General features: G+C 39.2%; 1 protein-coding gene across 3 annotated transcripts in view; it reads right to left on the reverse strand.

The window, feature by feature from the left end:
• The window catches only part of NFX1 (nuclear transcription factor, X-box binding 1), an 85,654-nt gene extending 58,871 nt beyond the window's left edge, over nucleotides 1-26,783 (reverse strand). For all 3 annotated transcript variants that reach the window (XM_066557512.1, XM_066557504.1, XM_066557521.1), the window contains exons 1-5: nucleotides 26,692-26,783; nucleotides 16,801-17,850; nucleotides 12,765-12,926; nucleotides 4,069-4,146; nucleotides 1,692-1,797 (exon numbers count right to left, since the gene is read on the reverse strand). In XM_066557512.1, the coding sequence (XP_066413609.1) occupies nucleotides 1,692-1,797; nucleotides 4,069-4,146; nucleotides 12,765-12,926; nucleotides 16,801-17,850; nucleotides 26,692-26,716 (1,421 nt within the window). In that variant the 5' untranslated portion in view covers nucleotides 26,717-26,783. The remainder of the gene's footprint in view (nucleotides 1-1,691; nucleotides 1,798-4,068; nucleotides 4,147-12,764; nucleotides 12,927-16,800; nucleotides 17,851-26,691) is intronic.
• Nucleotides 26,784-27,087: the final 304 nt, after the last annotated feature.

A 27,087-nucleotide genomic window follows, 5' to 3' on the forward strand; every position in this document is an offset into this window, starting at 1 on the left:
TAGGGGCTCTGTTATACGAGACCCTGAGGAGGGAGAGGAGGAGTCTGGAAAAGATAATACCGGTGATAAGTGGTAAACAAACCTGGGGGGAGGAAGAGTGGCCAGTGGCACGAATAATCGATTATTATGGGCTGGCCACATGGGCTCAGGGTGGAAGCTATGGGTATAGGACTCCAATCTATCTACTGAACAGATTGATTAGGCTACAAGCCAGTATGGAAATTGTTTCAAATCACACCTCTGAAGCCCTGGATTTACTGAGTCGGCAGCACACCCAGGTACAGGCCTTTGTGTACCAGAATCAAATAGCTCTAGACTATTTGCTGGCTGAGGAAGGGGGAGTGTGTGGAAAATTCAATGAGTCAGAATGTTGTATTGAGATCGATGATTATGGGGAAACCATAAGAGGTTTGGCGGCCGAAATCAAAAAGGTGGCCCATGTCCCTGACCAAAAATGGAATTCAATCTTACAATCTTCATGGTGGGACAAACTATTTGATGGGGCATGGTGGAACAAAGTATTGTTTCTTGTACTCTGTTCAGTAGCTGGAATCCTATTCCTCCCTTGTCTGATCCCATGCTTTATCAGACTGATCCACTCCGTGGTCCAGGGAATGCAGATAGCTGTAGTTCCCGTGGATTTGGATGGAGCTTCCGGAGGCAACGCATCCAAGATCATGCGGTTGGCAGAAAGAAAGTATGCCAGCAATGCCGCAGAGGCATTGGCAAAGTGCGAAAATCAGACAACTGTAAAATGAATAATGTGGTGTATCAGGGCATCCCAAAAGGAGAGTACCGAATAGTGTAAAGGAGTACTCTGTGAGGAATGCTTACCGGTGGTGGGTAGATGTAGATAAGTAAAAATTTTTTTGTGAGCATGAATTAAATTGGTGAAATAAATGGGGAGGGATTGTAGTATATGGTAGAGATAATACATGCTATATATGTGTAGAAAATATTGTAGAATCTAAGGTACGTCTGTGACCACCTTGGCTGGGAGCAGAGTCTTATGTTTATTCAATTAGTTCCCAGAAAACATTGAGATAATATCAAGTCTGTTAACGTATGAAAGAAACCTTCCTGGGCCATGATTGCTAGTTTCCTTGGAATGTCTAAATCACTCACTGGGGACCTGTACCTGGGGAAGATTTCATCTACCGTACTCAAGAACCACCGGTGTCACTCTGCTACATATGAATACAGGCTCTGCCGAGGTGCTCAGACATCCGTCTGGACACCTGGACCTACCTTTGTCTATTCCTGCACATGTATGGACCCAGTTCTACATGTGAAGAGACACAAAGAAACGTTCGGTCATCCCTGCCTCAGGCAGAATAGACTATATATATAAGCTAACTGCTTGAAGCATTCGGGGTGAACCACTGGGGAAATGCTGGCACTTTGTTGGTCTCTGGCACTTTGTTGGTCGCTGGCACTTTGTTGGTCGGATCTTGGTTCACCCAGCGCCTGCACCCGGGGCTGACGCTGTCTTGGCTGTGGTGGTTTTTTTTCAAAATTCTATTTTTTGTTAACAATCTAATAAATCATTGTTAAATTTTCTTATAAATTTGGCTACCAATTTGATCATTTATTAACACTAAGCATTTCCTGGAATCAAAAATTAAGCAAATATAGTCTTCAGAAATTTTCTCTAAGTAATTTCAGTGTTTATACAATGAACATTTACTTACATGTTGCAAAGATGTGGACAGTCCAAACACTGCCTCTTCTTTCCACAAAGTTCCCCACAGCTATGTGGGATTTCATTTCTATTCCATTCAGGATTGTGCACCTTACCTAAACCATGTCAAAGACAAAAAGGTGTTTATTGCTTTGAATACCAGACTGCATTTGTGAAAAATATCCTACCAAAGAGAAAAAGCGGTACTTTAAATACTGGCAAGCAGTCTTCTTTGACAAAAAAATTACACAAATGTTTATGTTATTCTGTACTGATACATACTCAGATTTTTTAAAAGAATGTGCCATTAGAATAGCAAGCTCCAGAATATTCTTTCCTTCTGTACTCTCAATTAGCAGACATCCAGGTAGCTGATACATTAAATTAAGCTGATAAAGTACATGAAAACTAAAAGCCCCCTGCAGTTGGTCAGGCTGCACAGTAGCTAAGAAAATTGAAGGGTGAAACTCCCTTGCTGTCTCAATGCAGCAGGGAGGGGAAAAAAAGGGAACAGAGTAAAAGATACTGATCTCAGAAAGTAAGATCTACCTGGCATGGTGATGGAGAATAGGGAATTAAATAAGTGGGCAAATTATGAAAGTCACTTCTATAAAAAGAAGTAGACTCTACATTAATAAAAATATTAAAGGTTAATGAATTTTGATGAATGAAGTCTTAAACAAGAAGCATGTTAGCTTCAAGTATTCTATATTTCATATAAGCACTAAACCATATTTTCATTAATCTGAGATATTATCATCAAATCTCATAGCTCTAAGTGCAGGGTCATCAGGGTTAAGGTTAATTGCCATCATTAACACTCTTTTGGCTTTCTGCAAGAGAGGAATTAAATTAACAGGGAAGCAACTAAGCAAATGTTGCAAATTTGAGTTGTGACAATCAAAACCAACAAGAAAATGTATTTTTGGTGTCATAGTCACATAATTTAAATTTTTAAAATATACCTCTGTATATTCTACAGTATTAAGTTAGAAAAATATGAACAAATACTACAGATAGCATTTATTCACCGGAGTTTCAACTAAACTAATTGAATACCCAGGAAAGTCCCCAGAAAGATCTGAAGCTTCAGAAGAAAAATAAGACAGGAATCTCCTTATGGGTGAAAGTGTGGAAAAAAAAATCACACTTAACCACACTCAGCACATGGTTAGTACTTTGCATCAAATACAAGATAGGTTTACATAAGTGACTGATGATGTCCAAATTATATATCATTAATGTAAAATTATCTGCAGAAGATTGAACTCTTATGTTACTATATGCTGCTATGGGAGTAATAGTTCTGCAGACAATTTAAAGTTCTTACTGTAAATCTCCTAAATTATGAAACATCTTTAGGCTAAGGAGAATTTCTTCCCTATTTAACAGACAGATGTCCTGTCTGTAAGACTTTTTAAAATTAGACTTTTTAAAACTCTAATTTTCATTTGGTCTAATTTTCATTCATGGTCAATTCATTCTGACTGCATTATTATCTCTAATAACTGAATTATTATGCCTATATTAATAAAGTTTTTGTACACATTGTTGTACAAAAACTCTGCCTTAACTGCATTGCACTGTTTCTAACTGATTCACTAACACATTTAGATAAAAAGATAAAACTCTATTTTAGCAAATCTTGCTTCTTTAGACAAGTTTACTGACACAGTTTCTGTCTCAAATTCGGAACATTCTGTTTTCTAGAAAGTGAGGTGAAAGCTTCCAGTGACTCTGATTTAAGGAGAAGACAGCTATGTGAAAACAATATAGATCACAGAAGTACTGATTCTAAACAAAACTTATTCATATCTATGCAATTAAGTAACATAATTTCTCCTTTTTTTTTATATTTATGGCTTGATGAGTGCTGTACTCATGTCATTAACCTTTTTTATTAAACACATATCTACACAGAGGTCTGAAAAGCCTGAATATTTTTTCCTATTTAAGCTCTATGTGTCTCTGAACAATATAAATCACAAAATTGGTAAATCAATTTAAAGGTTTAGGTAGTTGTATCCTTGAGTTGTGTATTATTTTGGTCTTGCCACAAAGACGTAAACATGCAGGTTATTCCGTTCCTTCTACAGAAGGAAAGCTCGCAAGATACCAGCCAAAATCTATCATTATTCCATAAAAATCACTATTTCTACATAATGATATGAAAATATTTACCACTTGGGACTTACTATTTTCTTTTCACTTCTCAAGCAGCACATGCATGATTCTCTGTGCAGCCACCTTCCAGTGTCAATAAATTTTTTTTAAAATTGAGTTTCAGGCGTGTAAGCAAACAAGCACCAATACTGAAATTCATATTAAGAAAAAGGAATCAAAACGACAAAACTATTTTTCTTTGCAAAAGCAAGTGAGAAACTCACCACAGAAACAAGTGTAAATTTTAGGAACTTGCACAGAAGCGTTCTGACAAGCTGGACATCTCCAACCACTATTGCCATCTGTAGGTAAAAAAACAAAAAAAAAGGACTTGAAGTAAATAAAAGACCTAATCCACAAGCCTAGAATAAGTTCTTCTACTTTGTTTTTTAACACAGTTGCAAATAAATTAATTTTTCCATTTACTCAGAAGTGGTGAGAAAACACATTCATAAGAATACATTTTATACAGTATTCTGTATAAAATATATCTATATATATATATATATAGATATATATATCAACGCAGCCATAACATTTCATTTCAACAGGCTACAACCTTTTATTGAAGCAAGCAAGTTTTTAAACTCCCAATTTTTCTATTATCATATGCCCTGTTATAAAATATACAGCTAGAACATAGACTTCACCATATCTAAAGCTGTGAGGGGAAAAAAAGTGTTAAGAGAGGGAAATTGGTGAGGAATACATAATTACCTCACACAAATCACTACCTGTATTTTCCTTTTCACTATCCTCTCATAAGTTTATGTGTTTTGTAGAAGACAAATTAAGTGCTGCCCCACATTCAGATGAAATCAGTGTTATATAAACCAGAATAATCTAATTTATTAATTTACATTCTTCTTCAAGTTATTTTAACAAATAGTAGTTATCTTGTTTCTGTGTTTCAGGAGAGTGTGTTAGCAGTAGAGAAGAACAGTAAAGTGGAAGAAAAGCAACATTAATTTTCCCCAATTCAGTATGTATTGTGCCATTAAGAATATGAGTCTGAGAGCGCTACGGAACACAAAAGAGGTCACAGACAAGAGAGATATATTTTTATACCTATATATAGATATTAGAAAAAACTGATTAACACTTTTGTCTCTCTTAACTGAATCAATTCAGTGCTGGCAAATTAATAAACCTGTGATTTTATAATTATTCTTCACTATTAAGAAATCTGACCAAGATTCATGATAATTTCATGTTATGAAAGCAGAAGGGATTGCAAACAGGAAACTCTGCCTATGACAAGACAACTGCAGTGCAACAAGAGGCACACCTTGGTTCAGCTTCAACTGGGTTGAACAATTTAACTTATGTTCCCCATCATAGTGTACAATGGAAATTATTTTCACAAATTGAAATTATTCATATTACAGACTGCCTTGACAGTCTAGAAATGCAAACCTAATGTATGTCTATTCTTTCCATTGCTTCATGCTTATTCACACCCCTCTTTATCCTGGCTCATATTACTGTGCCACCAAGATTGCTGCAGAGATCTGTACAATTATAGGCTGAGCAGCTCTACAACAGTGGCACAAGGCATATACTCTCATATTCATGGTCAAGACCAATCTACATTTCCTGACCAAGACTTTTTTTCTTTTTACTGCTAGAAACTAAAGGAACTCAGAAGAAGCAACTCAGAGAGAAGTGTAAGGAGGAAGGTAAAAACAGGCAGTAGGCAACTAAAAGGCGTATTTACTGACAAAACAGTAAGCACCTTATGCAGCTCCTCCTAAACCCAGCACACTAAATACTATGGGATTCCCTATGAGATTACAGTACAGTACATCATACTTAATTATGGCATTAACGAGTTCTTTCATTCTTATTCCATGTTATGTTTTCAAAAGCTGTGAAGATAAGTCTACCCTGAAAGCTTCACGAGGCTAACAGAAGACCTCTCCCATTAACAACTTCCGAGAAGCTAGATGCCTAGTCCTCTACAAGCAACAGTTTCTCCAGAGTATAGGGAAGGTCCCCAAAAATAGGACCCTATTAAAAACAGCCTTGGCAAGATATAGTTCCTTCTTCATCGTCATTGATTATCTTTGGTCAAAACACATTATTGTGTGTTCACCCACAAGGGACATGCATGGTTGCCTTCCTCCAAAATCAGGAGTAATAAAAGTTTTGTTCCAGGATTCAGGTGCCACTACAGCAATATAGAATAACAGTAGGATGGCTCCTGGCATACATATTGGTAAGAAGTGGTCCTGTAAGCATTCCTTTAAAATCCTGATTACTAAGGACAGTGAGAATGAGGATGATCCTACAGAAAGAACATTCCATTTTCATGAATCTTCTCATGAACAGAAGTGAATTTGGCAGAATTCTAACCAAAGACACCGTAGGGACAGTTGTCTAAGCAGAATCAAGACAAGACACCACACACAAGACACCTCATTCCCTCTTACTAGAGATTGTTTCAGTAATTGCTATTCTCTCCTTCCTTCTGGGATAAAAAGATTCCTTACTTGAAACTATTTACCAACATTTTTGTTAGCTTCTATTCTGATCACTGAAACTCAGAAGTTTAGAAGTGCTATGTTAGAGGCCAGCACTGGACTGGTATGGATCTGGTACACTTGGAAGTGGAGCCCAAGGGCAGAACAGAAACAGACAGTTGTAATACCTCAAATTTCTCCAATCCTTACAGTCAAAATGAAGATGCCAGTGAAACTATCTTCTCTACAAAGAAGGGACAAAATTACTTAAATGTTTGTTCTATCAATTTAAGGGCACAAATTAAACATGATTTAAACATCAGTTTTTAAAAGAAGCAGAAGAAGGAAAGGGGCAAGCGACAACAATTTCCCCTTAATAAACAAAGATCTTGTGTGTAGTGAAGGTATTTTTTGTCAGATTGACCTTAGCTATGCAATACCTTAAGGTCACATTCATTCAAGAAATGTTAGTAAAATGCTTGTTGCCTTACAGGAAAGAATCTTTTCACTTGATGGCAAAGTGACGCCCAGCAAAACTCCTCCTCCTGACCAGGATCACTCTAAGATAGAATAAAAATCCATTCTCTAGTTCTGAGTGCTGCTGACAGTCTACATTGTAGAAATAAAGATGAGAAAAATGTCTTCACAAATGACTCGATCTGGAAGAATGGGTGTGGGGGTCATTACAAATATAATGATACTAGAAATGGGTATTAACTTCTTCACAAACTGCTTGATCTGAAAGGACCAAGCAGGTTCTGGAAGAATGGCTGTAAGGGTCATTACAAACATCAAGCCACCCAAGTTTGTTGCAGTGCCAAGCACAGCTTGAATTTCTGAACTTTGGGGAAAAATGCACAGGCTTAATAATAGACTTACAGAAATTAGCTTCTCCACCTAGGATGGGCTTACAGTTAGTTTTAAAGGTCATACAATGTGTGATGGGGGTGGGGGGGAGTATACACATCCAAGAGGGAATATTTTAGTAGGCAGTTTGGGAAGTCTGTACCTTCCTAGCACCTCAACTCAATGGGGAAAGGAGGAGGGCAACATGCAGCTGGGAGTTTACAATAAAAGGAGGCTGCATCCTACAAAAACTCAAGAGACCCTATGGCGTAGTGGACTCCCTCCCTTCATTTGAATAAAGTTGTAGGACTCCTCTGTCTCCTTTATGGACACTGGCTTTTCGCAGCGTGATTTTTCCGCACAGCAGGGAGTCAAGTGAAGCATCCACTGGCTCACTCCAGTTGTCCATTGTGAAGGGGCTTTGGCCTCCCTTCACAGGTGTTGACAGTATGACAGCTAGAGGGTCTTGTGGTAAGAGGCTAGTCCTGTGGATGGCAGGACTGGGAAGGTTCCTTAACACACCACAGAGCAAGCAGATCAAGAAGAGGGCAATGCCTTGACTCCTTGAGAAGAGAGATACTATAGAGAGGGAGAAGACTTTGGTACAGTAACCTAGTTCTAGAACTGGTCTCTGGAGCCTAGAAATCTAGACCTAAGACAGTTCATTGCTTCTTCCCATCTAAGTACCTGGAGCCGTAAGAAAATTTTATCACACTGACATGGTAATTCAGAATACTTCCCTTTCCTTTTCAACTGAACCCACCTTAACATTGAAGCCAATGTGATGGCCTGCTCTGAGTCTTAAAATTCAGACAATAACACAGGCATTACATCAGTGAGTTTGGAATGAGCAAAACATACATATAATGTGTTAATAAGCACAAATTATAAAAGAGAGCTGTACACTCCTTCTGTTTTTCACTTCCAATAAGCGTTCTGTTGCATAGTGTCTCAACATTTAATTAGCGTTGGTGTCCCAGGACTCCCATCCTGGGCAACACCTCGCTTTCATTAATGCCAAAGCATCCCCTTGCTGAGCATTGTGCCTTATCCCCAAAGGATCCATACCTCCTTTTGTCTTGTAACAGACACAAGTCACTATTGTTCTGGAAGATGAAACTATATGAGATCCCCATGAGGGATGTTATCTACTTCATCCAAATATTCAGGATTTCTCTGATCCAATTCTGTGATCACAAAAAATTGTGAGAAATTATGCACGCACACAGGCACTTTCAGCCTTCTACTATGAATCACAGAGGTTAAGAGCTGCTGCAAGGCCCTACAAGGAGGGCAATTTTCACTGAAATACCAGTTGGAAGACAGAATCTTTCTTTTTTTTTTCCTTTCCTTTTCTTTCTCTTATGGAATTTTGTCCCATTTGTTGCTAAGAGAAAATAACAACTGGTACTTAAAAGAGACAAAAGAAATCGCCAAGGTGGGGGAAGGGTGCAGCTGGCTACTCTCTTACCTAAAGGGGCTTTCTTCTGGGAAGGGCAGAGATACTGCCGGGGGAGGGCGTGGGGAGGTGGTGAGCAGCTTTAGGCCGTAGCTGTCTCTCACTCTTGGCATCGGAGGAGGACAGTTGAGCTGCTTACTGTGAAAAGAATTCACTGCCACTACAGTGCACAGCCCTGCACTGCTTCTTCCTTACTGTGGGTGAGACTTTGCTCATTAGAGCAGCCATTGAACTGGGAACTTATTAACACCTGATCTGATTGGAAAGGACCCTCACCATCTATTCGGGTGCCTCAAGGGAAAATCCAGGACCCTGACCCCCTCCCCCTTCCTGGAAGGTATGTCTCTCTTGCTGCGTGTGGCAGTAGCCATGGAGAACTCCAGCTGCCACTGCCCAGCCCCAACCGCTTTCTTCGGCAGCCTCAGGCTTCTTTGCTACACTCTAACCCAGCACTTCAGGTCCAGCAACCCCTAAGTTTTCTGTTACATTTGTTTGCCACCCCAGGGGGTGTGCTTGCTTCTGCCATCCCAACTGCCACTCCGAGGTTTCAGCTGCAGCCCATTTCACCATCCAGCCTGTCCGCCATTACCATGTGAGGGAAACGCAGCTGAACTCGCGCCACAGCACCCCCTACAGCTGCGAAGGAATCATTGCACCTGCCCTGTCTGGCTGGGAGCCAACAGTCCCCCCCCACCGGCTGTGACCATAACTACACCAAAGGGGAAAGTGCCTGCAGCCTAAAGAAGGCTGTTACTGGGTTTCCGGTTTTTTGTTCTGCTGCCGTTGTTGTTTCCTTTGTTATACATACTAGTATCAAGAACTGTTATTCCTTTCCCTGTACTTTGCCTGAAAGCCCCTTAATTTCAAAGTTATAATAACTCGGAGGAAAGAGGGTCATACCCTCCTACCAAGGGCCCCCCCAACCAAGGGAGGTTCCCACCTTCCTTGGCAGACACCTTTCAAACCAAGACACACTGCTGCAAAAACATAAAATGAATATTCAAAACTCATCAGCAAATAGGCTCGAAGTGAAACATACCAGTGAAAACTTTGGTTGCTGAATTAGGTAAGATTTTCTGGCATTCATTATAACATTTGCAGAATCAAAGGAAATAGTGTCCTTCGATTAAAATTTTTTTTTAATTTAAAAAACCAATTAAAATTAAAATTAATTTTAATTAATTGAAAAAAATTTAAAAAACCAAAACAACTTTTTTTCCCCTTCCAAAACCCAGCAAATTATGGAGTTAGGTAGATTACAGTGTTCCCATTTTTCCTACAGCAGACAGAATTAAGTGCCAGGATTCTAGTGAATTCCTCATTATCCAAAGCCTGAAATGTAGAACATATACTGAAACAACCTATGGTAAAACAAATAAACTCAGGATTACAAAATCTAAACAAGATGGGGTAGCAAAGTCTGCAGGTCAAAAATATATATATACTGTTGTCTTTATTGTATCAGTTCTGCTGAGGCCACAACCTTTAACTTCAGTTAATGATTAGCTCTAGTTTTCTCATATGCAGAATGCAGTAACATATTTAGTCCAGAAATCCTTACATGAAAAGCAAATGGCCCAAAATCTTGCTATTTTAAAAGCTTTCAGAATTCAAGCATCTAAGGTGATTGTCTTGAAAGATAAAAGCCCCCTTAAGCAACCAGCTACTCTTTTGTCAAGGAGTAAGCTGTTCCAGGGAGATAAATCAACTCCAAAAAAGGGGAGTCACTCAACAATCACTCTCAGTTTGGCTTATAAAGTTTGCAAATAAAGTTTGGCTTTTAACCTCCTAAGAATTGTCACATTTCTCCCTTGTGCCCACCTCACGGTAAATGTCTTAGGTTGGAAATGCAAGATGTGGCTGGGGGTGTGTATTCTATTGCCATCTGTTAGAGGTGGGGCAGTTATCTTCTGTTAATTGGGCCACCACTTAAAACCAGGTGGGGCAGTTTTTCTTTATCTCTTCCACAACCAGTACTCCTTCCAGAAAATATCTTCTGTTAATGGGCCATTGAGTCTCACTGCATGACTGATAAAATTACATCATCCCATTGTGAGATGCTCTGCCCAGGGGGAGAAGACAAGCATTCCTACCTGGATGTAATCTGAGATTTGGAACACCAGGGCCAGCCTTTTCCCACTAGATTCCCAGAGGAAGACCAGGCCCATTTATATCACCACTGGACCTTCAGAGGAAAACTACATTCTTCTACAGGATCACTGCTTCAACAGAACCACATTTGTCACTCCAGGAGGACTGCAGCCACCATTTAATTGAACTGCTACCAACACCTTGACCAAGAGGATGTCAGGTTGTGTTCTGACTCTGTCAATGTTGTTTTGTATTACTGGATTTTTTAAAAAAACATCTGTCCTAATAACTGTTATTCCTACTCCCGTATCTTTGCCTGACAGCCTCTTAATTTCAAAATAAGAATAATTCGGAGGGAGGGGGTCTGCATTTTCCTTTTCAAGAGAGGCTCCTGCCCTCCTTAGAAAACACCTGTTTTTTCAAACCAAGACAGTAAAGTAGTACCTCGAGCACCTTTGAAATAAACTCACCAAGTGAGAACAGGGGCTCACAACCAGCCCTTCCCAGAAGTCTGACTATGCATCTTCTGCAAAAAGAACTTTGCAACCAATCCTTTCTGCAGGAGATTTACAGTCTGCAAGAACTTCTGTCAAAAATTTGGAACTAGGTGACACTGTATTTCCTCAGTCTGCCCAGAGAGATACAGAATGACACAAAGAATGGCAAGAAGGGTACAGAAAAAAAATCAAGGCTACTTCAGGATCACCATCTTCAGAGTGTGTCTACACCACTCAATTGAACTGTGCAGTGGCTGCAACTCAGCCTTAGCTTACAGTAAAGGATTCAAAGGGCATAACATACTGGTTTAAGAATTTCAAAAAGTGGTAAAATACAACGAATCTGAAACAGTTTAAGCTGATGACAAAGGCTGAAGCTTTCTGTTTTCTCTGAATTCCCTTTCACTGCATGGCATGAGGGATGAATTTGAGGAGTATTTATCTGAGAAACAAACTAAAAAGTGGTTGAGTAAAAGCAGACAGCTAATGCATGAATTGCATCTTCTGCCTCACTGCTCAGCAAAGCACAGATAAGAGATGAGATGTTTCCTGATGTGTAAAAACACAGCCACAGTTTTGCACCCTGATGCACTAATTTCATTGAATGATCTTACACATCCAAATCTGGAAATTAGGTTTAGCTAGAACACTGGAAAGAATTGAGTTAGAGGATTATATAAGGCATACACAGAACTGCAGGAAAAAATTGATTTAAAACTTGTTTACGGCTTACCGCTTGTAGTGAACCATTTGCCTCTTATGGCTAAATTTTGCCTTAAACAAGCTGTTTAAGTTTTTTTAACTAAAGGAGAAACTTTGAACTAAAGGAGAAGCCGCTGTAAGGAATGGATACTACAAAGGAATGGTAGAGGGGTTTTTTAATGCCAATTTCTCTCCACCACAAGCCACTACCATGCAGCTGCAAAATCCTGAACTTGGAACGTTTGTTCAGAAAATTTTTCCAGGCACATACACTTTCCAGAAAGAAGACTGTGCATACCCAGAATTCTTCTTGGAGGAGGTACTGGAGGTACTAGAAGAATCAGGGTTATAAACCCCCCAGTTTCTGATACGTATGCCTGCCCCCATCTCCGATGGACTTGGACCGCATATCACGACCATAGACCATGATCCCCTGCCATGTCACTGGAGCCATGGGTGGTGATAGATCTCTCTTTTCCTTTGTTTTTCTCTTTCCTGTTTTCCTCTCTTAGGGTGATCATACGCTTCAGAATGCCTACAGAATCCCTTCCCGAATCCATTAAGTCTTTTTCCACTTAAGGTTTCAAGGCAGTTCTAATAAAATTTGTTGTTGTATCAGTTATTTAGTGTTGTTTTGCTTTAATCCACCCCCAGGGATCCCTTTAACAATGAACTTCGTTGCCTTGACTTAGAGGTGGGTCACATTGTTATCCTAAACAATATTTCTTAATAGTTTTCACTACATAAGCAACACATGAATTTGGTTATTATATACATTTGAGAAAATATCACATACCTTATATATACAATATGTATACATAATATAGAATATATAGAAAATATATATTTGAGAAAATACCAACCTTCAGCTTGTGAAGCTGGTGATCGTGCCCATTTCTTGATGCAATTCAGGTGGAATACATGGTAACAATTCTGACAGCTCCACACTGGGGCTGCTATTCGGACCACCTCACAGCATACCATGCACTCATACTTCTCTGTGGTCAGCTGTTCAATCAATGACCCTGCAAATCAAATATATTACTTGTGCATAAACAACAGCTAGCTAAGAAATGAAACTCAAATTAAATTCAAAGATTTCATTTAAATTATAATGAAACTTATTTTAGCTCTGCGGCTATTTTAGCTCAGTGGCTATAGATAAGACATTAGTTTATTCATGGAAGATTCCAGTTTGATACTTGCTGTGCATTTTTTTAGCTTCAGAGCAAGAAGAAGGAATATAAGATTCTTATTAAAGTGGTAATGCAAATTCCATTTTGACAAATTAGTAATTATTCTGATCTTACTAATTCTGAAGTTATTAATACTTTTAAGATTGGCAGAAGTTTGAGATTTTCCTCATCACTTTATATAGGAAATTCATCTTTGCATACACTTTAAACCAAGAAGATGAATGCTCTTGAATATAGAAATCTCTGCCAAAATTACATTTAATTCCTATCCTTAAGTATTCCCAGGAGATGACACAACAAATATTAATAATGGAGGACCTGGATTATGGGAAAAGGCCCTTTTTAAAGTGAGTGCTTTAGGAGTGAATTTACTGGAACAACAGTCAAAGTACAGGGTCTTTTGAGCCAAATGAACAAATGTGAAAAAGTACTTTGAAAATAAAGCAAGAACCCCACATTAAAGTCAACACAGCCTGATGTGCAACCATAAGAAAGGCACCATATAATGCTTCATTTCTGTCAGATTACTTCTCACCCATTAAGATAAGACTACCAAATACACCTTAAAAATGTCCACAGGATTTAAAAATATATTAACTACAAGTGAACAGTGTAAAAATGTAGCATTTTAAGATTGTGCCAATACAAGTATCAGAGACTGAAATGTTATGGTTTATGGCTTAAACATTTTTATGAAAGACTTTTGCCTATTATAGCAAATTGTGTAACAAAAACTGCATTGAAGACCACTGCACTCTAAATGAGGTCTCTGGGCTGAGGCCCTCAACTGTGAGTTAAACTGCCTAAGGGACAGAGATAACACATCTGGGAAATGATGGCTAAGACTGGAAGAGCATACATCCATGGCAGGGATGTCCAGAAGCTTCAGGGTAGAGACTATAGCCCCAGGTTTATCTGCTGCCAGACTTGCACAGACCCTGACACCAAACCCAGGAGGAAGTGAGGAAGTTCTTTTGGATGTGTGACATACCCTCCAGTCAGAGGCAGAGAAGACCCACCCAGCAGCTGTGCAGAGAGTTGCCCAACTGCAGGGCCCCCCACCTTTGGAAAGGCACATCTACCAGACATCCATGTGAGGGACAGCAGATGGGATGTCATGGCCTATCACAGGCCCACTCCAAGGGATCCCCAGACCCTGCACCAGAGAACACTGCACATGACGCAACATGATGCAACAGACCCACAGTCCTGCAGGCAGCAATGTCAAACCTGCCCCCCCCTTAGGGGAGGCACCTGGGTGTTCCCACCTGGCCCATGATTGATCTATACTTTCTATACTTTTCAGCAGGGGACTGTCATCACCAAGAAGACGAGAGGGAGGGGAACAACAAGACGTTGGAACCCATGAAGGGGTGATATGTTTCTATTTAATCTGTCTCTGTCACTCTCCTCGTCCCCTCTCCTCCCAGCCCCCTTTTTCTATTTATTTCTTTCTTTTCTCTCTCTTTCTCTTTGTCTCTTTTACTATTAAATAAAATATATATATTTTTTTTAGTATTAACATCTAACCTTGTTTGTGTTTTAATCACATTTCTGCGAACATTCGAACTCAAGTACATTTGGCTTTATTCACAGAGTTCTCTTTGCTCTTCTGTGATTAGATTGGATCACAACAACAAGGAAAGTTCAAATTCATAATGAAGGAAATAAGAAAGGAAAATAATAGAAAATTACTGTCAATTCAAAATGTGCTTGTACAACATCTGATTCCAAGGAAGTCCACGGCTTGCAAGTGTTAACAGTGTCTGTCCTCCTCAATACTACTTTCAAATTTGTTTTCTAGCCCTCCTGCATCAAGCCCCACAACATTTAGGACTAACAGTAATTTCTACTTGCTAACCCATAATTATTATCCGCCGTAAAGGAATATTCTCATGTAAAACATACTTCTTTTCTCCAGAAGACTAAAGCTATATCTACTCAGAAACTGTAGCTGTCCCAGAAATAGTTAAAAATCCACAATCCTAGTTCCCTGAAAACAGTGGCAGACAGTGTTTCCAAAAGAGCTCCCAAATAAAGCATGCAAATAAACAACTATTTTGGAGGGGGAAGCTCCTTAAGTTCCCTGGGAAAGACTATTACTTATCTTTCTGCTTATTGCATGTGATATTTTTCATTTAATAATAATGATGGGGAAAAGACTGAGGTACCTCCAATTTTATGATTCAAATAGAACCCAGAAGCATGACAGTTAATTTACTTAGGTTAAAGAGGATCAAGGAAGATCTTGATCCTGCTAAGAGAAGAAAGCTTCCAACTAGATGTATTGTATGCTTCCTGATTATGCTATTATTTTCTCAATTGTGAAATAGGAGATGCTGAGAAGTCTTCAATAGATTTGATATCAGTTAAGATAATTGGAACTAGTCTACCCATCTCTATCATTCCGTGCAACAGAAGGTAAGGTTGAGATGCTTTGTAAAATACCAAATAAATATAATTCTTGGTGTTTCTCCTTATTGCATCTGAACATTTAAGCCTCTTGACACTTAGTGCTTAAGCTTATGCAAAACAGTAAGAATAAGCTACCTAAGTTGTTGTTGAAACAGAAACCAGTATCATAGCCCTGAAGAGATTGAGCTGATTGGCATTTAATGTTTTCAGTCACTAATGGTATGAGTCAGCATAAATTTCACTCAGATAGCCAACTGTGGATCTGGTTTACACTATCAACAGCACATATTTCTATTCTCAAACTTCCAAAAATAGTATCCAGATATTGCCTCTATTTCTAATTACCTTTTGAGGTGATGCCTAACATTTTTCGTCTTTTTTCTTCTGTATTTTTTCTTCTGTGCCTGTATTTTTCAGACACATATTTGGAGCTCTGTAGCCTATTATTGCACTCATATCTAGTTTTCCAGAGTACTTTCCCCTGCCCTGAAAGGCAAAACACATTCCAAGACCCCTATGCTACCTTGGTTCTCCTTAGAAACCAAGCTTGAAAAACAGCTCTTTGAGACACATTTTCATCAACAAGGTTCAGTCTTGAACTGTGGGGAGAACAGCATCACCACTTATGCTCCTAATTGGTGATTTCTGTTAATTATGTTAATTTACTAAACTTATAAAACCCTATGCACCCGGAGTGGGGAGGTTTGTGGACGTTTTCCATATTTGCACATGAAGGCCTCCAATAAAGACCAGCTTTAATATTACCTCCTATACTGTTATCTCAGAAGTGTGTGTTGTTTCATTTATAGGTTCTTTAAGGCATCAAAGGTGCAGAAAAAAACCCCATAAAATTCAGTTATGAGTAGAATACCATTTCTCTGTCTGGCATTTTCCTACTCCTACAAAAAACACGAAAAGACCTATTCTGCAAAAGTCAGTTTCAGCATTATCCTTCTCAAGTCCCATTATTTAGAATACTCAGAATTTCACTCCCACAACATACACATTTTAAAATGGTACCTGACTAGGTCACTGTTTGCAGTTTGGTGTAGCCAAAACAGAAAAAACTTTAAACAAAATCTGTCCTTCTCTAGGTAAACTTACAGAATATGTTCCTACTGAAATACCACACATCTACATTTACTTCTACCCTCTGATCCCAAAACCAATTTAATGTGAAATAATAAGCTGCTTCAGCTACTCAAGGCAGGAGCTGAAGCAAAGACTGCTTAAAATATTCAAGATCATATCTTTCATTTGGGAGTCCAGGACAGTCTCAAAAACTTACCTGTATGAGTTTCTTTGTTTTTTGGTACATCACTTTGCTTCTTCCAGTACTGGGTCCAGCTGAAATGAAGTGAAGGTGCTTCATCCCCCTTTAGCAAGAACTTTCTTCCACTGAACCTGAGAGACTCAGACAACTGATGTCTGATTTCATTGGTCAAGTTTTCATCATTTTTGTGAGCAATGAGTTCTTTCTTCCTTTCATTTTTATCTTTTGGAGTATATGCAACAGAAGACTTCTTACCTACTTTTGTATTTTTACTACGGTGAGAATCATGTCTTTTCTGACACTCCTTTTCTAGTGGGGGTTTGTTCCACACAGGTTTCCGGGGATATCTTTTGTTTACATTATTGTAGCCTTTTTGCTCATCCCCACTTCCAAAAGGTGCATCACAGAATGCCTTTCCAATGGATGATTCTGAAGAGTCAGACTGCGTCAAATCCAAAGATGGAAAATTTTCAGACAACTCTACTTTCTGTTTAGAGCTCATGCGCTTTTCACGGTCATGTATCTGCTTTGCCTTTTCCCTAAAACCTCTCCCAGATACATGTATCAGATGCGCTTTCTTCGGCTTTGCCCCTCTGCTATCTGCATTAGGTACTTCCCTGTCACTCTCTGAGGAGAGAAAATCACTGTATCCTCTAGGAGGTGCTCTTCTACCAGGTACTAGTGCAGCATCTGAAATTCCTGGACCTGCAGCATTATCAGTAGTACTTTGCCTTGTCTTATTTCTAGCACATGTGCTATCATTTTTTAATCTATGCAATCTCTGGCTTTGCAAGCTGCGATTCTTCAAACTTTTACTGGTACCAAAATATTGGTGGAAGTCTTCAGAATTCCCATACTGACTTTCCAGATTACAAAAGCCATGATGCTTTGTGGAAGAGCTTTCATGATCTGTACCTCTTTCAGAATACGGACTAGGAATTGGTATATTACTTCTATTCTGGTTACTGTTAGAGTCTTTCCTATCTTGATTTACCCAGTTTGTATCTGTTGGTTGTCCTTCTCCAGAAATGGAAGCAGTAGCACCAGGGCTGAAATTCAATGTACCTACAACATAAATAAATACAAATTCATAAAACTTAAACAGTACATACTTCTTTTCAACCAAATTACCATACATGCAAAGGTCCAGAAGTTCCATCAATCCCACACTTGACAGAACAACTGGAAACAAGTGTCCAGAAACTCGAACTGAATCATACAGTGCTTTGTAGAAGCCTTCTAGTCAGGACTGTGATGACGCAGAACTGTGAATATAAAAATAAAGGTGAAAGAAAACTTTTGAAGCAGCACAAGACATGCAAGTGTGACAATCAGTGTTCAACATCTAAAGTTTTTCCAAGCATGTTTACGTAAATACAAGAACCTGAAAAAGAGGTCCTTTAAATACAATGTCTACATCTGAGATTTGAATATTATACAAATTTTGAAAATAAATTAAAAGGAGCAGTAGTAAATACTTGCATCAACTCTGATTATACTGTTCTAGAGACAGACATATTAAACGGCACAGGACAGCTGTGCAAAACTATTTTCTGAGGCCATCAACATGAACCATGCTTCTATTTCAGCAGTCTTCTGTAATTTACATGCCTCTAGATAAAAGAAAGATAATTCCTATGTTACTCAATTTCCTGTAACATTGCACCAGTAGTGTCTGCCTGCAACAGATATCATTAGGTGAATATCAGGGATAGTTTAATTGGCTGTGGCAGATTAGTTAAAGTTTACACAGTAATGTAAAAAAAAGTTAATAAAATCTCATGGAGATCTCATGGATCTCATTTTACTAGTTGGGTAGGTTACCTCACGTGGTAGGACAGAGCACAGTTTATTCCTGGTTCATAACAATTAAAAGAGATAATCAAACACTTAGGCCATCACTTAGGCCAAAAGACTCTCCAAAAGGCTAATGCAATCTAGGATCCTGAACTACCATTTTTCTCAATTAAGATTGTGGAAATTAACATTTTGAAGAGAAGAATAAACCAGAACATTTCAAGGCACTAACATGCTTTTTTTCCCCAATGAATTAATTTTGTTTTCAAATGAAAAATGGTTTTTTCAAAACCTCTAGGAATGGTTATAGCTGCAATGTGAAGTTGGCGGCCAGAGGAAAAACTATAACATACAACTTTGTGGAAGTGAAGCTTTAACCTTAATAAAACTTAAGAATTTAAAATTACATTTCAGCATGTTTTAACCACATTGCCTAATTCATACTTTAATTTTTAAAGAGCAGTTGAAATTACTTTGGGGATTTTTGTCTTTGCAAAAACTATATTATATATTATTTATATAATTTATATAGTTTAATATTATCTATATTTACTATACCCATATATATTAATTACAATGTTACATTACAATATATTAATTACAATGTTACATTACAAGATAGTCTGTTATTAATATAGTATATTATATTATATATTATTATATGCCTCTCTATACAGTATTATATGTTATAAATCAACTAGATAGAAATGGTTTGGGGTTTTTTAAGTCGAAATACTAACCTGATTTTGTGACAACAAAATGGAAAAACCAGACAGAAATCTGGTCTTCAAAACATCTCAAGACTGAATTAAGAATCAGTGAAAAATCTAAATTAGGTCAGGCAAAAAAGAAGTAGAGACACAGGTACTGATCCTTTCTTCCTGGTACCTAGTGCCAGCACATGTGGGAATAGTTCAAAGCTGTGACCCCCCCGGGGAATAAGAAGGAGGCGTGGGGAGGTGTTCAGACTCAGCATGAGGGGACATGTCTTTGCCAAGAGCATGGTCCAAACCCTTAACAGGCTTTCCAGAAGGGTGGTTAATACCTCATGTCTGCCAGTGTCTAAGAGACAACTGGACAACACTCTCAATATGCTTCAACTTTTGGTCAGCCCTGAAGTGGTCAGATCTGGATTCAATGACCATTGTAGGTCCCTTCCAGTTGAACTATTCTATCTTTAGGACTGCAGACCCTAGTAGGTACCAACATTAGGCTCTACATATGAAAGATTCTGGACTGAAAGCATCTTCCCTAGAAACATTCTATTTTTCTCAACATATGTATCCCGTGCAAAGAATTGCAAATGTAAAGTTCTCCATTGTATTTTCTACAGCTACACTTACTTCCAGTTTTCCCAGTGTTAAGTCAGTTTCTTTCCTATCACTAATAAAGAGCAGTACAATTGTAAATTATGCACTATAATGTTAACGGCAGTGATTCAGTACAGACTACTTAAATTTTACACATTTTGATCTGAAAACAGAATGCAATCCTACAATTACATGCAAACCTTATTGGAAACAGCCCATTTTATTAGCTGTTTTAAGCTTTCTTTTGTATACTCTAAAATTTAAAGTCTGACGGATAGCTATGGTTTAATAAAAACAGGTTTGCAGAAAAAAAAAGTCTGCAGAAAAAAAAATTAGAAACTGGGATTCAGATACTTAAAAGCACCTCCAAAATATTAATAATTCATTAGAACTTTTTACATCAGTAAGATTCCCATTCTTGCTCTCAGCTTCTACATAATGAAGAAAATTCCAGAGTGGTAAATTCTACTAAAACTGATTACTGTCTGCCAAGACAAGAAACTGCAAAATAAATGTACAAGTGTAATAATAAGTAGCTAACACTGGCTGAAATTGCCTCTGACATGCTTACATATACATACACAAAAATTCATAGTAAAAGGGATGCCCCAAAGCTAAAGTCCAGCCTGTATTTCTATAAAATAAACACAGAATATCATAATAACTTTAGAAAAAACTTCTATATTGTCTCACCTCTGTGCCTGAGAACATCATGGAACAGATCCTCATAGGAGTTACACTAAGGCACATAGAGGACAGGGAGGTGATTTGGGACAACCAGCAGAGCTTCACCAAGGACAAGTCCCACTGGACCAACATAGTGGCTTTCTATGGAGTGACTGCATAAGTGGACAAGGGAAGGGCTGCAGGTATTATTTATCTGGACTTATGTAAAGACTTTGATATGGTCTCTCCTAACATCCAGCTCTCTCAATCAGAGAGATTGGTGTACTATTACGCAAATAAAAAATTGTCTGGAAAGTAACATCCAGAGAGTAGTCATCAACAGCTCAGAGTCCTGATGGACATCAGTGACAAGTGATGTCCCTCAGGGGTCTGCACTGCAACCACTGTTGTTTAATATCTTCATTAATTATATAGTCAAAGAGATACATTGTACCTTCAGCAAATTTGCAGATGCCATCAAGCTGAGTGGCGCAATTGACACAGCTAGAGAATGAAATGCCATCCTGAAGGACCTGGACAAGCTCAAAAAGTGGGCCACAGGAATCTCATGAGGTTAAACAAGACCAAGGGCAAAGTGCTGCACCTGGGTCAGGGCAACCCCGAGTATCAATAAAGGCTGGGGGATGAACAGATCAAGAACAGCCCTGCTGAGAAGACTTGGTGAACGAGAGGCAGACATGACCTGACAACATGTGCTCACAGCCCAGAAGACCAACTGCAACCTGGGCCACATCAGAAGAAGTGTGGCCAGCAGGTCAAATGAGTTGACTCATCCCCTCTACTCTGCTTCTTGATACATCCCCTCTACTCAATTTCAATTTCAATGCAACACCTGGAGTGCTATCTCCATCTCCAGCTATGGGGTCCCCCAGCACATGAAGGTCATCAACTTGTTGAATTGAAGCAAGTGTGGAGGAGGCCACCAAGATGGCTGGAAGGATGGAGCATATCCCCTCTGAGGAAAGGCTAAGAGAATTGGATTTGTTCAACCTGGAGAAGAGGCTCCAAGGTGACCTAACTGCAACATTCCAGTACCTGAAGGGAGCCCACAAGAAAAATGGGAAGAGACTTTTTACAAGGGCATGTAAGGACAGGAACAAGGGGGTCTGGCTTCAAGCTGGAAGAGGAGAGATTTAGGTTAGATATAAAGAAGAAAATCTTTACTTTGACAGTGGTAAGACACTGGAACGGGTTGCCCAAAGCAGCAGTACCATCACTGGAAGTGTTTAAGGCCACACTGGATGGGGCTCTGAATAAGCAGGTCTATTGGAAGATGTCCCTGCCCATCACAGGAGGGTTGAAACTAGATGACTTTTAAGGTCCCTTCTAGCCCAAGCCAATCTATGATTCTATGATTTTAACATCCCTAGGAACTTTGGTTTGAATTAGAATGAAGCATATGAAAGCGATATGGTTTCATGCCTGTTCTACCATAGCATTAAACCCCTTTGGCATTAACTGTTGACAGAGCCAGAATGCCCTGGCAAAGAGATAGTCCTTGTGAACTATCTTTCAGAAAAATAATTTGATAAGGACACATTAGAAAATATGAAGCAAATTAGTAAGTACTCATTTCAATAAGTACAAGCTTATCTTCAAAAACAGAGCTTATACTTGGGAACAGTACCGCCAATAGCTTAGGTACTCTTTTATGAATACATTAAGGATGACATTTGAAGGTGCCACTTAAAGACATTATGCCTAAGTGACATATTTTAGAACAGTTTCACAGTTTCAGGAAGCTATATTCAATTAGATTTTTAAGAACCGTTACATAATGTACTTTAACTATTATGAAGTTGATAATTAAAAACAAGTATAAAAGAGAAAAAATATATTGACAAAGTTAATCAGAAAAAAAAGTAACAGTCCACAGAACAGCCCTTTAGGCATCAGACTTAGTACTTCTTTCTTCTTAAATTAATTCAGATTTACTTCCTAGACAGGAAGAACTGATTTCCTTCTGAAGTTTCCTATCAGTATAAAACTGGAATGAAACAAACACTACTGATTATTACCATTCTTTCTAAATGGACTTCAGACATCTTTTAAATGACTGCTTTTAATGAGATACCCATAAATTCAGCCAAAAATAGTGTCTTGCACTGTGTACAAAAACAGTTTCTTTATTACTGTGTGTTTGGCTCCACAATGCAAAAAAGTATAAAAATATTAAGTGTCCAAAGGACGACAACAGAGATAGTAAAAGGACTAAGTTACATGAGCAGCTGAAAGTACTAGCTTTGTTGAGCTTGGAGGAGACCGAGGGGTCACCTTATTGCTGCCTACAGTTTTCTTATGAGAGGAAGTGGAGAGGCAGTTGCTGATTTCTTCTCCCCAGTGGCCAGTGATAGGAAGCAAAGGAAAGCTTAAAGCTCGGTCACAGAGAAGTCAGATTGGAGAGTATCAGGTAAAAATTCAATTAAAGGGTGGTCAAGTACTGGAAAAAGCTTTATAGGAAAGTGGTCATGACCCCAAGCTTTTCAGTATTCAAGAACTGTTTTAATAATGTGTTTAGATATCTTATTTAATTTTTAGGTTGCCATGTGGGATATCAAGCATTTAACTCAATGACTCTTGTGAGTCCCTTTCCACTCAGAATATTCTATTTATATACTATCTCTCACCTGTAAGACAAAGCTGATTTTTCAGGATGGATGCCTTCATTTTTAAAGCAATTCAAATAACCTATTCTTTCACCTAAAGATAGATGACAGTAGAATGTGCACACGACAATCTATTCATGTCAGCATTACATATATCCAGACAAGATGATTCAGTCATCTGCACACGAAGTGCAAGTTACACAGAAGACACTCCCTGCAGCTCTTAAAATGCCTGTATTAAACAGAACAACAACCCCCCCCCAAAAAATTTAAAACCCACAAACAAACAAAAACTGAATGGTCCATTATGGAAATCTGAGGCTTTCCCCATAGCACTGGGAGCTTTAAACCAGACTACTAAGTTCATATTTTCTGTCTTCTCTGATCACTTTATACATTCACCTACAGCATCTTATTATTTTCAAGATGACACAGATTTACAAAATTTTGAATTTCTTCCTAAACAGGAATTACATTGTTTCAGGCTTATTGACTCAAGTAGTGCAACCAATTTCGAGGCAAAACAATCTGCATGCCCAAAACTCATTGTTTACTTCAACTGTATTAGCTCATGTCATAAAAGATATGCTCCTCTACTACAATGCTTTCCAGAAATTACTAGAGAATAACATGGAAAACCAGCAGACCCACAGAATTACAGAATGGCTCATTTTGAGATTTCTGTAGATCATCTAGTTCAAAAATCCTACCCAAAAAGGGTCAGTTACCCCTAACTATGACCAGCTGGATTTTAAGTATCTCCAAGGACTGAGAGGCCATGACCTCTCTCAGCAACCTGTTCCAGTGTTATTCTCACAGTAAGAAGGCTTTTCCTTGTGTTCAACTGGAATTTTGTATGTTTTATACCTGTCGCCTCTTGTCCTTTAATTTAATACCACTAAGAAGAATCTGGTTCCATATTCTTTATTCCCACACTTTCAGTATTTGTACACAGCACTAATATCTGAGACTTCTTATGACTAAACATATCCAGCTCTCTCTATCTCTCCTCATGTAAAGGATGCTCCAATTCCTCAATGGTCTTCATGGTCCTTTGCTGGATTCAGTCCAGTATGTACACATTCTCCTTGCACACATGGAGCCCAGAGTTGGACACAGTGCTTGAGGGGTGGCCTCATCTCACCTTTTCTGCAAAGCTATTTTCCAGCTAGCTAGTCACCTGTGTATACTGGTACAGTGTGATGTTATTGTCTTTTCTGATATTGCCATTTCATGTCCAATTCAGTGCATCCACACTTTAAATGGACCTTTAAAGTTTTAGCCAGCCCATTTCAAGATGACATGCGAGAAAATTTGAAAGTAGGATTTTGTCATAAGTAGTTTCATCATCCAAACAAAAGGACCTATTACAGAATAGATTTTGCATATGGAAAAAAAATACATTTTAAGTTTTCACTTTCTTCTTCTCCCTTACAGCGACCAATGTTTTATAGCAATTCCCTGGTTATCTTCAGCTTAATGATGCATTGTAACATGTATAACACCCAGCTGTCCTTGTGATGGCAAAAAACCAAAACTACATTAAACAGCAATTACAGCAACTGATGGGAAAAAAATCCATTAACAGCTATTAAATAGAATACATTTGTCCCTTCTATGTGCACAGGGACTGAAACAAGAAAGATGCATCAGTGTGAACAATTATTATACAATTGCTTTGCTGCTTATATTTTTCCTCTTTGTCTTTTATAATAATTTCCTGGGTCTCAATAATTCTTCACTATTGACAAAATATCCTGGATGAGCAACACATCTGTAGTGGCGCAAAACTGTCACTCTTCAAACCCCTGTTCTACTCTGAGAGCAGAAGTATCTTTCAGTTTTAAGCTTTCAAAATCAGACTTGCTCCATCCATGAACCTGTAGTGCAAAAGCCAGTTTCCATTCTAATACTGCACATGTACAACTCAAAACTTACCTATGAGATTTTTTTGAGAGCACAAAAAATGACCCAACTCCAGAACCTAATCCCAAGTAACAATATATGTGTTATTTTGTTATACCTTATTATAAGGCAAGTGTAGAAATGGTGTCCCATGCAGACTAATCTACTACTTTACAGTAAAGCAATTTTTAGCCCAGAATACCTAAGACTCTCTATTCCAATACATATATACTATACAAAAAGATTTCACAATCACAGTTGACCCAAAGCCTGACAGAATGAAACATAGACAAGAATAAATTTGACTGCATCAGTTTTACTGAAGCTCTATCTCTGCTCTCTGTACCATGTCCCAAGCCATTTCACTTCCAACAAGGGCAGTGGACCCATTCTCATACCACCAAAAATTGAACTCATGTAACTTCTCCATCATACTAGCCAGACTGCCAAGAACAGGAGATGCTATTAAGGACAATGGCTGTAGATAATCTTCATCTGAATTAAGATCAGGATGTTGCAAAAATAGAGAATGATACTTTCTTCTTAACCCAAAATACAAAAGTCCACGATTTCCCTTGACAGAAATACAACAACTATGAACAATGAAATTAGTCAGCTCACCAATTAACCTCAATGTGACATTGATTACCGGATAAGGTCTACTGGACTACAGTAAAATTAAGCAACATGATGAAAAAACCAAACGTCATTGATTACTCTCAGCAACAGTGTTATTTCTAGACACATACTCGTGACAAAATTACATAAGAGTTCTTCTATGGTTAAGTATCCGAAATACAGGACAAATAATTAAATGCAAGGCTGAAATATCGGTCTTGTAAGGTTTCCTCCCCACTCCTCATCAATCATAACCAATAAATCTAAAGTTAATCTGAACCTGCATCATACAAGTAAGCACGGCAAAACAAAGGAAAAACTGTTTTCTTGCATGTTGCACCCAGTCCCGGTCCAGGCCGTGTCCCTAAGACGCTCTCCATCCGTGAGCCCCTGCCTAGATTCCTCAGAACAGGCAGCACCTGCTCTAACCAGTAATCTCCTGCATGTCTAAGACTTCTACTCACAGATCCCTCTGAGACCCCTCAAAAAGACGCGGCTTTACAGCAGCTCGTGGGCCTGAGACCTTGTCATTGTCACTGCTCTATGCGGACAGCCTGAAACCTGGGTTTCAAGGATATAGGTGGGCAGAGAGCAGACAGGTTTTCCAGGAACTAAGCTCTTATTTATGTATTTTCTCTGACGCTACCAAAGACGTTACATTCGTTTGTCCCATACTAGGAGCAAGCAGGTTCCTCCTCGGGCAAAGTTCTTCCTACAGGGCCCTGCGGCAAAGTCAAGTCCGGCCATTTTGGGGGCGACAAGCACCGCTAAGTCGCGCCGGGCAGGGGCGGGCCAGCCGCAACAGGTGGTGCCGCAGCCCGCACCCTTCGACAAGCCAGCGTTCGATGGCGACCGCTTCGGCGCGACTTTCTACCCGCTAGTATCGCTGGGGAGTGATGACTGCTTCTCCCCTTCACTGCGCCCACCCAATCCTGCAGTCCCTCTCCTCAGTACCCTTGCCCCAGAGCGGCAGCTACGCTCACCTGAGCCGGGCCGCGCCTCCGCCATGCCAGCACCAGCCCCACTCCGCGGTCCGGCGTCCTAGCTGCCGCGCACGCGCACAGCTTGCGCATGCGCCACCGATTGAGCCTTATCTCCGCACACAGCCTGCACCGCAGTGGTGAGAGAGAGAGAGCAGAACGAAGCACGAGGCGGGAGGGCGGAGCCGGGGGCGGGCCGAGCCGTGCGCAAGGGGGGGTTTGGTTACGTAGCGTTGTGTGCTGCAGTGCTGCTTTTCCTGTACCCGGAAAGGGCTAGGAAGCCAAACCTTGTTTGATACTGCAAAGGAGGAAAAAAGGAAGACAAATAGCGAGAAAGAAACACTAGCTCGGGCAATTAATGGATCTTTTGGTGGACAATCGGCTTGTCTCCAACATTTC

The sequence above is a fragment of the Molothrus aeneus genome, chromosome 1, assembly GCF_037042795.1.
Source record: "Molothrus aeneus isolate 106 chromosome 1, BPBGC_Maene_1.0, whole genome shotgun sequence".
Taxonomy (NCBI): domain Eukaryota; kingdom Metazoa; phylum Chordata; class Aves; order Passeriformes; family Icteridae; genus Molothrus; species Molothrus aeneus.